The sequence below is a fragment of the Tiliqua scincoides genome, chromosome 1 (genome assembly GCF_035046505.1).
Source record: "Tiliqua scincoides isolate rTilSci1 chromosome 1, rTilSci1.hap2, whole genome shotgun sequence".
NCBI lineage: Eukaryota > Metazoa > Chordata > Lepidosauria > Squamata > Scincidae > Tiliqua > Tiliqua scincoides.
In genome coordinates, this window is record NC_089821.1 from 209338750 (window position 1) to 209353263 (window position 14514).

At 42.8% G+C, this 14514-nt stretch overlaps 1 protein-coding gene across 1 annotated transcript in view; it reads left to right on the forward strand.

Annotated features, from left to right (window-relative positions):
- The window catches only part of ARFGEF3 (ARFGEF family member 3), an 82633-nt gene that overhangs the window by 16216 nt on the left and 51903 nt on the right, over positions 1–14514 (forward strand). Inside the window, exons 3-4 of the mRNA XM_066611238.1 lie at positions 8697–8778; positions 10475–10606. Of these exons, the coding sequence (XP_066467335.1) occupies positions 8697–8778; positions 10475–10606 (214 nt within the window). The remainder of the gene's footprint in view (positions 1–8696; positions 8779–10474; positions 10607–14514) is intronic.

The following is a 14514-nucleotide window of genomic DNA, read 5'->3' on the forward strand; positions in this document are numbered from 1 at the left end:
TGCCTCTAGGTTAGCAGATGGGGGCTGACTGATGTTTTTTCAGAATATATTTGGCTATGAGGCCTCCTGTTTCTGATCCCTGCTGTGGATTGAGCCTCAGGGTGTCTCTTTGTCACACCTAACCTTTGACACTTTTCAGTATTATCACATGTGCTGACTGCTATTTTTATCTTTTCCTTTGTTGTTCATCTGTTCTTCAGCAAGTACATTGTGTTTTTAATGTTCCCACATTCTGACAAGCTGTGCTGCTGTAGACTGGCTGTGTATATTGAGATGGCTCTCTTGTTGAAGGGAGAAATGAAGATGGATCCAATTATGTTACCTGTAGATGTGTAATGGTCTTTTTATGCCATGTGCTTATCTCAGCCAATATTGGCTTTTTGGTTATGCTTCTGATAACTTCCAATGGTTTACTCATGTCTGCTTTAGCCTCAAATCAACTACAGGTTAAGTCTCGATATCTATGAGGATTCTGTTCCCAGAACTCACATGGCTGGCAGAAATTGCATTAAAGCAAATCCATTTAAAATAATGTCCCTTTGCTAGGCAGTTTAAAAACAGCCTTGCTGACCTTTGTGATGTAAGACAGAAGCATTAGACATCCATCAATCAGTCTCTATCCAGGCATTCAGAAAGGCTTTGCTCCAAGCCAGGGACCCCTCCCTTCACCCAGAGTGCAGAACTTCCGAAAGAATGCAAAGTGATTATCTTTCTTTCATGTGCTCAGGGGGAAGGGAGGGATCACTTGCTTTGGAGTGAAGCTGTTCTAAGTGTATGGAGAGAGAATGATTGATGGATTGTTAGCCAGTTGCCCTCTCTTGCATTAATGAGGCTATTGTTAAATGACTTTTTCCCTTTAATTTAAAGGGCCCTTCTCATCATGTTGAGATAAAAAAAAAAATCCATGGATAATTAGGTTATACCTGTCCAGTATGCCTGTCCTAATAACCTGGATTTCTATGTAAGTGTCCCAGGAAATAATAACATAGAAATCATTATCTGCAGCTGCCCTTGAGTTTTTCTTTCACCTGTGTTGCTAGTGGCAACACCTGAGCAAAATTTGCAGTTCTTGCATGTCTACTCAAACATTCTACTAGGTTTCAATTGGAATAGATAGTGAGTTAATCATGAATCTGTTTTGATGGTGAGCCCCAGGTGGTCATACAATATACAGAACCTCTTGGGGTTTTATGCTAATTCCAAAAACAATTTTTCAATTACCCAGACTACTTGAAGAAATTAAAAATGTTTGTATTGATAAGCAGTCTTGTTCTGCATAAAACAGAGAATGTTGCTTGCTTGCTGTTCAGCCTGACAAACAGCCTATTTGGGAGTTATGAGCTCTCCGCCTGGTATGAGTCTTGGCACATGCCTCTTGCCTTCAGCGTAAGGAGAAAGTAACAAATGAACTGGACCGTACTGCATTTACTTGAACATGGTATCTCCTTACCGTTCTAAGGGCGCAGTCCTAAAAAGGAGATGGGCTGATTCAAGTCCCTTTTGCCGGCCCACCAGTGCCGTAAAGGACTTTTGTGCCACTGGAAGAGGCCTGCACAAGGATGCACGCTGGCCTCCCCACACCAAAGCGGGCCCCGGGGAAAGTTAGGTTTGTGTTGGCCGAGCTCAACCGGCGCAGGGGTCTGGGGCAGGGTGGGCGTTCCCAGGGCGGACAGGAGGCGGGACCAGGACCCAGCGGTTATGCTGGATCCTGACCCCATTCCTGAGCAGCCCTGAGCAGTTCCGGGCTGCTTGAGTTTGCACCACCTCCTTAGGTAGCGCGGATTCGAGTTGCCCCATTGGGACTGCAGTGGCTGTCCCCAGGTTAAGGGGAAATGTTTCCCCTTGCCCCTGGTTGGGCCTCTGGCTGTCTGAAACTTGCACTGGATACAGCCCAGGCCCACTGGCTTGGCTGCTCCAGCGCAAATTGGGATTGGGCTATAAAATGTCCATGTTTCTAAAGACAGAGAAACTGCATCCAGTAAAACATAATCCAGCCAAATTAATTTGTTACTTTTTCCCTGATACAAGGAAAAAGAATTTGAGTCTCTATAACAAATGCAGAGTTGAAGCATTTCCCTCGAGTAGACCACCTGCTTTGGATCATAGAATTTGGCAACCTGAACAGTTTCTACACAGTTGACCTAGCCTAAATTCTTTAGGTAAATGATCTGTTTTGTATTATCACTTACCAATTATCACTTGTGGCCTGGGTGTAGAACTACCACACTTCTACCTTTATAATGCATGTTATGCTGTGACAGGGATGGCCAACCTTTCAACTTTAGGGCTCCTGGACCTTTTAACAATTGTGTAGAACAGGGGTGTCCAAAGTTTTTGGCAGGAGGGCCGCATCATCTCTCTGACACTGTGTTGGGGGCCGGGGGGGGGGAATTAATTTACATTTCAAATTTGAATACATTTACATAATTTTACTTAAATGAATATATTAAAGATGAACTTATATAAATGAATAAAGGTCTTGCAATAGCTCAAGGCCTATAAAAGGCCTTGTACAAAGCAAGGCTGGCCTTTCCTTTGCTGCCGCTACTGCAGTGGAGGGAGCCCTTGTCCCACAGTTCATGCGAGAGGTCAAACAGTCGCCCTCACACTGAGAGCAGTTGCATTGGGCCAGTGCAGGCTCCAACAAATCTCTGGAGGAACAGAGGCTCATTGGAGACTAGGGGCTCCCTGAGGGCTACATTGCGAGGCCTTGAGGGCCACAAGTGGCCCCAGGGCCAGGGTTTGGGCACCCCTAGTGTAGAAGAAGAAATTTTAGCAGGTGCAGCCTGTTAATCTCACGGATGACAAGCTACACCTGCTGAATTTTTCTCATCTACACAGTTGTTAAAGGTCCAGGAGCCCTAAAGTTGAAAGTTTGGCTACCCTTACGCTGAGAAGATGTGGTAGACTTGCATTGAAATCTGATTTTTCCCTCAAGGTCATGCTGTTTTTGCATCTCTTCAAGCAGTGTTTTGTAGCCCTTATTTATACTGTGACCATATGAGATGTAGTTGAAGTAGTGTTGTAGGCCCCTATGGGAATGTTTTGTGATGGATAGCACAGCTGTATTTACTTTTTAAATACATCTTTTTATTTGTGTAAAACACTTTGTGAGCTTTTTTTGTTGAAAAGCAGTATATAAATATTCTTAATAATAACTGTTTGACTGTGCTGTTGTCACCACTGTTCAGTTTTGTCACAGAAGCAGCCATATAGACACTGAAACAAACAATCTCACAAAGCTGAAAGCATCAGCAATATACACCTCAGCTTCCCATTTGACAGTATTAGTGCAGTTCTCCCCACACCCCATATTTTGTTAAAGGCATACATGTAGGCACTGCTTTCATGATTGCCTGTTCTTGATGGACACATCTTACTGCCCAGTCCTATCCCCCACTATTGTTACCGATGCAACTGCACTGGTGGAGCATGTGCTGCATCCAATGGTGGGAGTGGAGTCAATCAGGAGGCCTACCAGAGCTATTTTTTTTACTTATCTCTGCGCAGGGCCCCTTATGGCCTATAGGTCTTCTCAGTCCCACACATATAGCTGGTATAAGTCCGAAACGAGAGAGGGGACAGGTCGCAAAATGGGGGATAAGATTTGACATACAGGTTTCCCATTGAGATCCACCCACCAGACCATTCCATGCCCTCCCCTCTCTCTGCCCCCAGCACCAACTTATCAGAGCCTCCTGGAGTTGCTGCCCCATGTACTGTGCTTCTTGCAGTTTTCAGCAACAGCCTGGCTTGGCTTTCATGCTGTCATAAAGGACCTCATGCTTCTGGAATTCTTTTTCCTTCCAACAGTCCAAGGTTCCATTAGGATTGGGCCCTTAGTCAGGTCGAAAGACAAGAAAAGATGTGAATAGCAGGCCCTGTCCCCATCCCACTTGCAGGTAGGCCATTTTTTTGGCACTGAAAAGGGACTTGCATAAGCGTTACACAAAAGTTAAAATGGGATTGGGGCACATTTTGACTGATCAGACACTGTTACACTGTGCACATCCCTAGGTATCATCTTTTAAGGCCAACCAGGGTTGTTAATGTTCTACAGACATGGTAAGAAGAGACATTTCTATTTATGCCAATTCTCATTTTTATATCCATTTACATTCAGAGCTTGAATTAATGAGCCATTACTATTCACTTCACGTTTTTCAAGTCTTTTACTTCTAGAATGAGGTAGTTGAACTTTCATTTTATTATCTGATTCTTAGAGTTACTGGCTGTCTTTCTGTGACCTTGCTAGTGTCCTAGGTTTTAGCCGCCTGTCAGGAAGTGTTGACCACAGCAACAGCTTCCCAGACCTGGAAGCAAGAAGTAGGTAACTCAGCCAATTCCAAACAAAATGTGGGAAAGGTCAGTGCTTAGCACGGCTGACATTTTAATAATTCCTTTAGCAGTTTCTTCCAGGAACTTTACAAAGTATTGCTCTTCTCATCTCACTGTGTGTACAAAAGCTGTTTGAGGAAGACACCTCAGGAAGATAAAGCTGCTCCTTTCCTCATTATAAAGATCCAACAAATGGAACCTGTACTCTTTTGTCATTCTAATAATGGAAGACGGCTACACAGCACATTAAGTTCATCCTGGATCACCATAATTGGAATGATAACCCCCTCTTAATCCAAAGTGTTCTCTAGTTTCTCTGCTGTCCTCAAAAGAAGGGCTTTCAAAGAAGTAGAGCTGATCTGTATTTTATGCAGCAAATACGTTTGCTGCATGGAAGCCAGAGTTACACCAGTGTTCTCTATAACGGATATGTGAAATGCAGGTAACATACAAGCATGCACATGCATTATCAGGATTCCCAGATGCATGTACATGGGTGGTGAAGACACTTCACATGTTTGCTGTGAGAAATACATGCTTGTTTTCCAATCTGTCTCACGGACAGCCCAATCCAAACTAACAGTTGAGGTGGTATAGACCCCCTGTTCCTGCTCCTAAGTGTTGGAAATGTGCCATAAGGCGTGTTTACACCAACTCGGGAGTTGGTTGGGCTGGTGCGGAGGCTGCACCACCTCACCAAGCCAAATCCAGCCCTCTGCAGCAGCTGGCCAGGATAAGTTTGCACCAGGCAGTGCAGGGGGTGGGAGAGGTTGGCAGGAGGGCGTTCCAGAAGTGAGGAGGGGGTGTTTTTGGACAGGGGAGAGTGGAACCAAGCGGTGGTGAGATCACTGACTGCAGCATGCACTGAACCCTAACCCCCACTCCCATGCCAGGCAGCCTTACACGGGCTACTTGGATTTGTGCCAGCTAAACAGATAGCACAGATCCAAATTGCCGCATAGGGCAGACTGGGGCTCGGTAAGGGGGAAAATATCTCCTTACCCGAGGTGACTTTAGCAACCTCCTAACTTGCAATGGTTAAGGGTTAGGCCACTGTGGCCTGGCTCTACTGTTGCAGGTTTGGATTGCACCTTTAGTTATTCTTTGTAGGCTCCATCATATGGAGTCCTGGCATTGACAGCAAGGTTTTTAAAAATTATGCCTGGTTGGAAGGCAATAGCTTACAAAAATGTTTCTCAAACTGTGAGTCAGGACCTGATTGTTGATGGATTGTGAAACTGTCACGCTAATAGCTGATGTGCCTTGAGTGCTTGCTTGCTTAATGGTCTTGTGTGGATGGCAACTTTCAGTAGACTAAAGTTTGGAAGCTACATTGACTTCCAGGGTAAAAGCAAAACAAGTCTGAGATTTTGGAGTTGACTGGGAAGAAGGTTTGGGAAGTACTACCTGCTGTTTTTTTTGAGAAATTGATCCTGCTTTAAAACCCAACACTGTCTGGCTGTCTTTCTGCTGTGCTCTTCTTCCCTCCCTTACGTATTTGTAAGCATTCCAGTATAACAAAATTACCATAAGTCAACAGTGCACTCTCCTGACTTGGAAACTGACTCTGGCAAATCTTGCTGCTTCAGGAAGTGGGAGGTGTGAATCAATATTTTTCACTTCTTGCTCATCTTTATGCTTTTTAGTGTGCAGCAATTTAGGTTCTGAAAAAGGTGAAAGCCGTGACTTCAGGGAGGATGCTGTTAATTAGTGAAAGTAAAGGAAATGTGGTAGCACTTCTCGCATACTTGTATATTACTATATTGTTTAGGATGCAAATGTTAAAGAGTCCAGGATGTAGGCGAGTGCCCCATTTCTTTTGGCCCAATCCTATGGTCTTTTTGTGCCAATGAAGCATATGTTCTGTCAGAGCGTACTGTTACATACACATAGGCAAGAGGTCTGGTCTAGAGGGTAGAGCCTCCGTTTGCCTGAAGATAACATCCGAAGGTCGCCAGTTCGAGGCCACTGGCACCGTGAACAGCGAGACCTTGAAGCAGCTGACAAGCCTAGCCAAGTTATGCCGAGTTATTCCACCTGCTCTTTGGCCTCTGTCAGCCGGTGTGGGAGGAAAATGGAGGCCAGAATGTGATACCAGATCAGAAAAAGATCCATCTGAAATGTGGTTCTTGAAAGACAGAACCTTCTTCAATTGTAAAAATCCCTATTGGGGTTTAGTATAGCCTGCCTATGTAAACCGCCTTGAATTAAAGTCTGAGAAATCTGGTGACCAAGAAAGGCAGTATATAAATACCATTAATAAATTATTATTATTATTATTATTATTATTATTATTATTATTATTATTATAAGCATTTTGTGACAGTGCACATACAAGCAACACTGCCAGGAAGGCCAGAGCATTCCCGCTGGTGTGTGGAGCTACATCCACCAACATAGTAAGGCCAACGTGGAGTGAAAAGGGAGTGGGGAGGGGTTGTAATGGATCCTTTCAGTCTTGCCCCTGAAATGTTTTGATATCTTTTTACTCAGTGAATTTCTTTTTCTGTTACCTTAGTTCTTTACTTCCAAATAAATGTGCATAGGATTTCAGCCTTAAGAAACAAAACCCAATAACTGTGATAATCCACAAAACTGTTGTGTGTCTGTGTGGGTAACGCAGTACGTGCAATGAATATTTATAGCAGTAGCAATATCGTGAAAGCTTTTGCAAAATAATCACCAAAATAAATGGACAAATAACAGTCCCTTTCCCTCCAAGGTAGAAGCAGGGACTATGGTGAAGTAAATATTGGTCCATCTCAAGGCCACAGGCTCCTAGCACATCATAACATGGAATTAAATTGAAATTTTAAACCTCCGGAATATTGAACTAATCAGATACAGGTACTCTAATCTGTCTAGGTGGCTGTAGGTACTTTAAGATTAAGGAATTGATGATAAAAATCTTACTGATAAGTAAATAACATAGTGGCAGCTCATTTTGTTAAATGCTGGAATGGAAATAGAGAAGCAACTGTAACGTTAATCCGCTCTTCAGCTCGATGCTTTTCTCAGAAATGGGAAATTCACTAATTGAATCAGTCCTTGTTTTTAATCCATTTTGTTTCAGTGTTGTGCTTAGTTTCTTAGATTTACAAAGAAATATAATTTTTATCAATTAAAGAATATGACTGCAGATTGTGAGTGTTCCACTGAAGTACACAAGAGCTGTGCAATGAGCCATTAAGATTTTACATGGCTTTCAGTTGTAATGAAGCATTGACTAGCTCATTTTTATTGGAATCTGCTACTGCTTCTGTTAGGGGAAAAGTAGTTGTCTGAGTGATTGCCAAGTCACTGAAATGATGGTAGCAACTGGAGCTTGTAATGAATTACCACCCATATCTCTTAAGGCAGTATAGATATATGTGAGAAGGTGGAGCATGCAGCAATGTTCAGAAAGCGCACACTCACTCAACCTTTTTTTGCATGTAAGCCATTATATTTGTCATCTTGCACTTCAGAGTCTGGAATGTACACACACACACACACACACACACACACACACACACACAATCTAACTGTATTTGTTCAACTACTTTGTTTTTAACTTTTGTCAAATTTTGTCAAATGTTAAATTTAATGTCATTATGTTGGGAGAGTATTCCATTTTCTTAAATAAATCTGTAGAAACCTGATGTGTTTCAGACATAATACATTGCTGTTCTAGTGTTTGGGGGGTGCTGAATTTTCAGTTGCTTGCAAAAGGTGGTGATCAAGGAGGTGCTGCAGCGTACCACTTGAATTTCAAGGTAACAAAACAAAAATTTTAATTAAAGAAATAATATTTCTTTGCTTGCCATCCTAGGAAAATGCCTTGCCTCTATTCCAGTTGAAAGAGCACTTGTAAATTTACTTATATCTCACCCAGGAACACAATCAGGAGTTTGGGCTAATACAGATACAATGCTGGAGAAAGGCCATGTGCGTTGTTGCTCCAGCCTTTCTTCTCTCTGAAGCAAATTCCCCACTATGCCTTAACCACACTTAAAGGCATCAATGTTATCTTGGTTAATGCTTTTAACTGCAGAAAGCTTAACCAGCTTGAAATCCTGGTTAAAAGGGAAATCTGGTTAACCCAAATTACAGTTAAACAATTAATCAACATTAACTGCAATTATTGATGGTAGGGATTTGCTCTGGAGAGAGAAGGCATAATCTTGCAGCCCCATCCTAATCCTGTAGCCAGAGATAAGAGGTCCCTACTGCTACAACTCCAACAGCAGCATTTCTTCATGTATGCTTCAGAAAGGGATAAAAGTCATACATACTGTGAATGTGAAAGAGTAGTTGACACAGTGCAGGCTTTTTTGAATGTATGTGTTGAACAGTATTTTTCCTTCTTTCAAAATCAGGGAGAAGTGTCTCCTTCCACTCCAGCTCGCTATGGAAAGCAAAAATGTGAAATTGGCACAGCATGCTCTAGCAGGGATGCAGGTATGTAGGAATGTGGCATCACTGGGATGGCTTTGTGGATCTTGAACACAGGTGACTCACTGACATTTTAGGGCCAAATCATATTCACTCCCAGTGCTGGCACTGCGCTCCAGTGCTGGGTGCCATAAACATGCTGTAAAGCACATTTACAGCACCCAGAGTGTCAGGAGTGCTTGTGCTGGTCCAGCATGAGACGGTGCTGCCCGGAGCAAGGGAAGAGCTCCTGGCGGTGGTACGGACTGTGGGAGAGGTGTTCCGGGGCAGGGGGAGGGTGTAGGGGCAGGAGGGGGGTGGGACTAGTAGAGCCCTGCTCTGCCGTATCCTAACCTCCATGTCGGGCTGCAAAGCCCAACACAGAGGCTCTCAAGTCTGCACTGGCAAAATAGCTGGTACAGACTTGAGAAGCCCTGTTGTGGGTCTTGAGGCTTTCCCCATGAAAATGGGATGAAAGTATCTTTCCCCCAAGGAGACATATGGCAGCCCCGGCAGTGCAGCTGGATGCGACGGTAGCCATTTTGGCACCGCTCCACCTGGTGGAGCCTCTAGGGATAGAATTGGGCTGTTAGTTCCTAAAAAATGTTAGCCTGGGTATTAAAATGATTTTAGACCAGTTCTCACAGGTTAGTGTGGGCCATGGCTTTACACCGTACATTATACAACCTTGAACTAATGTGAGTTTTGTTGTCCATTGGTTACTGAAGGCCTGTCACAAACCTGCAGTATGCACATGCATTGTGGTACTCTGATCTTATGCTACATTTGTGTGCAGATCTTTCTAGTAATAGGTAATGGTGGGAAAGCAGATGAATACTGTCTTCTGCCCCCATTTACAGGAAAGGAGGAAGAGTGGGGGAAAGTAACATGCTTACCTCAAACAAACTGAGGGGAAGGGTGCAGTTGGGTTTATTCTGAGCAAATTTGTGCCATACTGCCCTGTGCTCATATTTTTCCTATAGATAAGGTGGTGTTCAGACCTCTCCAGTGTTCACACTAAGATTTCATAGGTCTCAGGAACTGGTTCTGTACCCAAATGTTTCTGTATCCAGTCTGAAATTAATCTGTGGAACTCCCTGCCACAGGATGTTGTGACGGCACCTGATCAAGATGCCTTGAAAAGCAGATTTGACCGATTTATGGAGGAAAAGTCCGTCCTAAGTTGCAAGTCATGATGACTACCTGCAGCCTCTGAGTTTTAGAGGTAGTTGAATTCTGAACACCTGATGCAAGGGAATGGCAACAGGATACAGGTGTATTGTCTGCTCCTGGAGGCATCTAGAGGGCCACTGTGAGATATAGGAAGCTGGACTAGATGGGCCCTTGGCCTGATCCAGAAAGATGATTCTTATGTTATTAATAGGAATTTACAATAGAATTGTTTCCTCTTTTGAGCAGAAAACATACTTGCTCATCACAGAAATGGCCTAAATAACCCTGTTAGCTAGGCACGAAACTGATTATATTTTAGATAGATTCTCATGTACATCTTAATCATTTAAATAATCATGAGTTGCTTGTGTATGTCAACTAGATCTTACTACCACATGTAATACTACTTTTTTAAGGGTCGTTATATAGATTTTATACTGTTATAGGGTTTGAAAAACAAGGTATTTTGTTTGTAAATATGATTCTTTATAACAGTATTATGTAGAAAGCAAATCCAGAATCTCGGAGATAACCCCATTTCTCTGTGCAGAAGCTACTGTCTGACGAGAGATTTGTAACCATGGAAACAGACTCTGATGACAAGCAGTTGCTTAATCAGATGCTGAACGCAGTCAGGGTGACTCCGTATCTCAACGAAGACCTACAGGTAGAAGTGATGAAGGTTAGTGTTCCATGGACGTCAGTACTTGCGTGGTTGCAGGGGAGACTTCCTGTCTGACTCAGTCCTGTAGCTCCCTTGGAACAGTCTGCATCCATGGGCAACCAGCTCTCATCTTTCCATGGCAGTCTGAATCCTGCTCTACCATTTTTAAATTTTGCTTTACATGGGCCTGCAAACTTGTGTCACACTGAGACAAACACCGCCCACCAACCATGTTCAGATGCCCATCACGGGTCCAGTAAACCTGCTGACCTTTTTTGAGCTTTGGGTGTGAGAGAGGCTGCATAACAGCATCAGACAAGTGTGGAAAAAAATGTATAAATGTTTAGCTTTTTTCTCTACACTGACTGTGTTCATAGGCAAACCTTTGGCACAGCTCCAGTACCATAACCCCTGTGAAAGACTTACCAGGGTTTTTTAAAAAAAAAAAAGTTTAATGTAAGCAGCTGTACTTAGAAGCACACATGCATTTTCATCACAGCAAATCAAATTAAAACAAGTGCTTTATTGGCATCAGCAACTCAAAGGTGGGGCAATAGTTGTTCCTATTAATTTTTGTTCTTTGTTGGAAGTGATTGTCTGACTGATGAAAGGTTGTGTCTAAAATGGATGCTTTCTAGACTGCATGATGCCATTTTTATAACTGCCACTGCCGCCACCTAGTTTTAATATCCTCTTTCTAGAAAGTTAAAGCTTTCAGAAGGGGAACATAATTCTGATAGAATCCTTTGTTAATTTATTCCCTAAAAACAACTTCTTCTCCATGAATCCAGCACTCCAGAATTGTGATATGTCACCCAAGATAACATACTGCTTTAGTATGTCCACAGGAATCTGATTTATGTTTTGTTTATTTTGGTCACTCCTGTTTAGTTTTCTTAAAGGTCCTTTTCTTGCTTGTTTGTATCTGTGTCCAGCTCTGTTTGCTAATGCAGTAGATTGCTTCTTACCTCTTTCTCTGGCTTGGAGATTGATTATCACTCAGACACATCAGACATTTATTTCCCTCATGAGAATAGTTGTATCAGATGGTGAAAAAGAAAACCTCTACTGTATCTCACTTTCTTTGGCCTGATTGGCTAAGGACAGTTGTGAAGTATTTGATCACAAAACCAGCAACACTCAGTCTTTCTGGTTGCCAATCCCTGAATATTATGGAACATCCCATATGGTTTAATCTAGCCCAGACTGTTCCAATAGCTTATGCCCAATTTTGGATATTCTAGGGTCACTGAAGGGCAATTCCAGCACCATGTGTACAACTTTGGCTGTGCTGTTGTCTGGTTATGTGCTGTTGTATACTTTTGCCTCTTTCTATTCTGTGTGATTGTGGAGATAAAGGATTTCACTAAATTTTCACTGGGAGAGAAGGGTTGATAGAAAAGATTCTGAAGTCTGTAGCAGTGTTTGTTCCTCTATCTTGAGTATGTCTCCAAGAGCAATGTGTGAGCTCTTTCCTAATTGTGTTAATTTCATTTTTATTCTACTCTTCCTTCAAAGAAAGCTTTCCTCCTATCCTTCCCATTTTATTATTGCAGCAAGCCCATGGGGAAGGTGAGGCAGATAAATGAGCTGGCCCAAGATGACCTGGTGAGCTTTATGACTTAGCTTTATGACTTAGAACGCAGTCCTAACCAACTTGCAATCACCAAGGTAAGGGCAATGCAGCTTTGAGGTAAGGGAACACAGATTCCCTTACCTTGAGGAGGCTTCTATGACTGCTACCGAATTGCAGGATGCAGCACATGCCCAATTGGCACAGCTGTCAGTGCTAGAAAGTTGATTAGGATTTGAGCCTTAGTGGCATTAGAAACCAAGACACCCCCTGCCCCGAGTCCACTACTGTATCCTATATTACAAATTGCTGGAGGGTTCCAGACTCATGAAGCTTCTGAAATCGAAACCCTAAGCATCAGTGCCAATCCTGATTAGTATTGAGAACGTTCTTGATAATATTTAATAGGACTGTTGACTTCTGCAGAGGGTTTCCAGATGCTGCAACCTCTCCACCCTAGTCATCTGAGGTCTCCATTGCTTTATGTCTGCAAAGGAGAGCACAGCTTGAACTACTGCAGTACCTGTCTGATCCTTACTGTGGTCAGTGGCGAAGGAAAGAAAGTCATCATCGCTCTCCTTTCAGCTCTCCCTACCCCTACTGACTGATTCTCTCCCCCCCCCCCCACTTTCCAAAGTTTTCACAATGGGGAGTAAGGAATAATTACATTGTTCTGAAGATGTATGTTGTGACAATTCAGTGGGCTATCTGCATTACTCACAACTTGGGATGACTCATTGAATGCGAAGGTTCTGTCTGCAGGAAGGATGAAAACCAGGCTCATGACCACTTTTTCTCTTGGGTCCCTCAGCGTAGCAGCGCACCTCCTCTGCTGCACCACCCTTCAACCTCTCATTCAAGATATAACCACCCCATTGTCTACACACAGGAACTGGTCACAAGGATGTAGAAGGAGGACACTCTGGCCCTGGAGTACCCAGAACAGCTATTGCCCTCCTTCACCATCTTGTAGTTCCTCCAAAGTTCCTTGGTTTTGCTCCTGCATGCACCTGGTTGCCCATGTTCTCAAGTTTGCATAAAATGTAGCAGAACTACTACATGTTCTGGTAATTTTTGGTGAGAACTACCTGGACATCCTCTTCTTGCCAAGCGTCTGTTAAGGCTCTCAAATCCGCCACACTCCAGGAAGGAGAATACATTGAAGCCCCTCACTGCTGACAGAAGTAGCTGGAACAGTGGAAGACTGATTTCCTTCATCAGTAGTTATAGCTTCCTCATAGGTACTAGGTTTGTAGGTGAAACTTTTCCTATCACTTTATCTGCATGCCAGTAAAAATTATCCATCTAAATGCCTCGTGTCAGGGTGAAGATGCAGGACCTCTGGGAGGAAAAGGAAGCTAGCAACTCTAGATTATATATAATCAATAGATCCGAATGGGCTACTGAGTGTCAATTTTCCCTGATGTGGCTCAATCTTGCATTGTTCAATGTCCTAGAAAATGTGAAACTGCTGAGAAAGCTGCTTCATGGAAAGAAAATGGAGAGATGGAAATAACTAACTATTCCCTGCTCAACTATTTCTCTGAAATTCTGTCAGCAGTGACCTTTTCTAGTATTTATGAGTCTTTTTCTGTACTGTTAATTAAAGTGATAAAGAACCCCTGGTTTGGTGCTATAAATATCTTCATAATATTAATAGACTGAGTTCCCTGAAACCATTCCTGTTTCAAAGTCTGTAAGCAGCCTTGTTCCCTCTACCATGTCAGGTACAGAGCATACATAATAGCTGGTTTTATTATAGGAGTATGAGTCAAATCCCCCCCCCCCCCAAAAAAAAAAACATTCATTGCAGCAACATTTTATAAAAGGGGGAGGAATACTTGGCAAACTGAGACAGTTTGCTAATATGTTTACATCTAGATGGGCAGGTGGGAGGTAGGGTCTTTTCCTTCACTCCCTGGAGGAAGAGTGTGATGTCATAGAGCTTAACTTATGAACAGTGGTAATGTGCATTTGCTGGAGCAGGAGCAGGTTCCTGTGCAATCATTAAAGCCCTTTTAAAAATGTGTGCGGTGTTGGCTTTAAAAAGGTCATATAAACATGCAGTCACCTTAGGCGGAGTCAGATTTTTTTTAGTCTGTCTGGTCAATAGTGTCTATGCTGATTGGCACGGCTCCCTAGGACTTTACATACAGGGCCTTTTCCTAGCTCAGCTTGGTGAGGCCATGGGCTGATCTATATTTAACTTTTATTTCAAGCTTTTATTTCTAACCATTAAATAGTACCACAGCTGGCAAACATTAAAATGAAATTCTTTTAAAATCCTCTTAGATTACTAAAAACATTGCAAAGTTACAATTCAGATTTTTTTCCTAAAATATTTAAGACACTT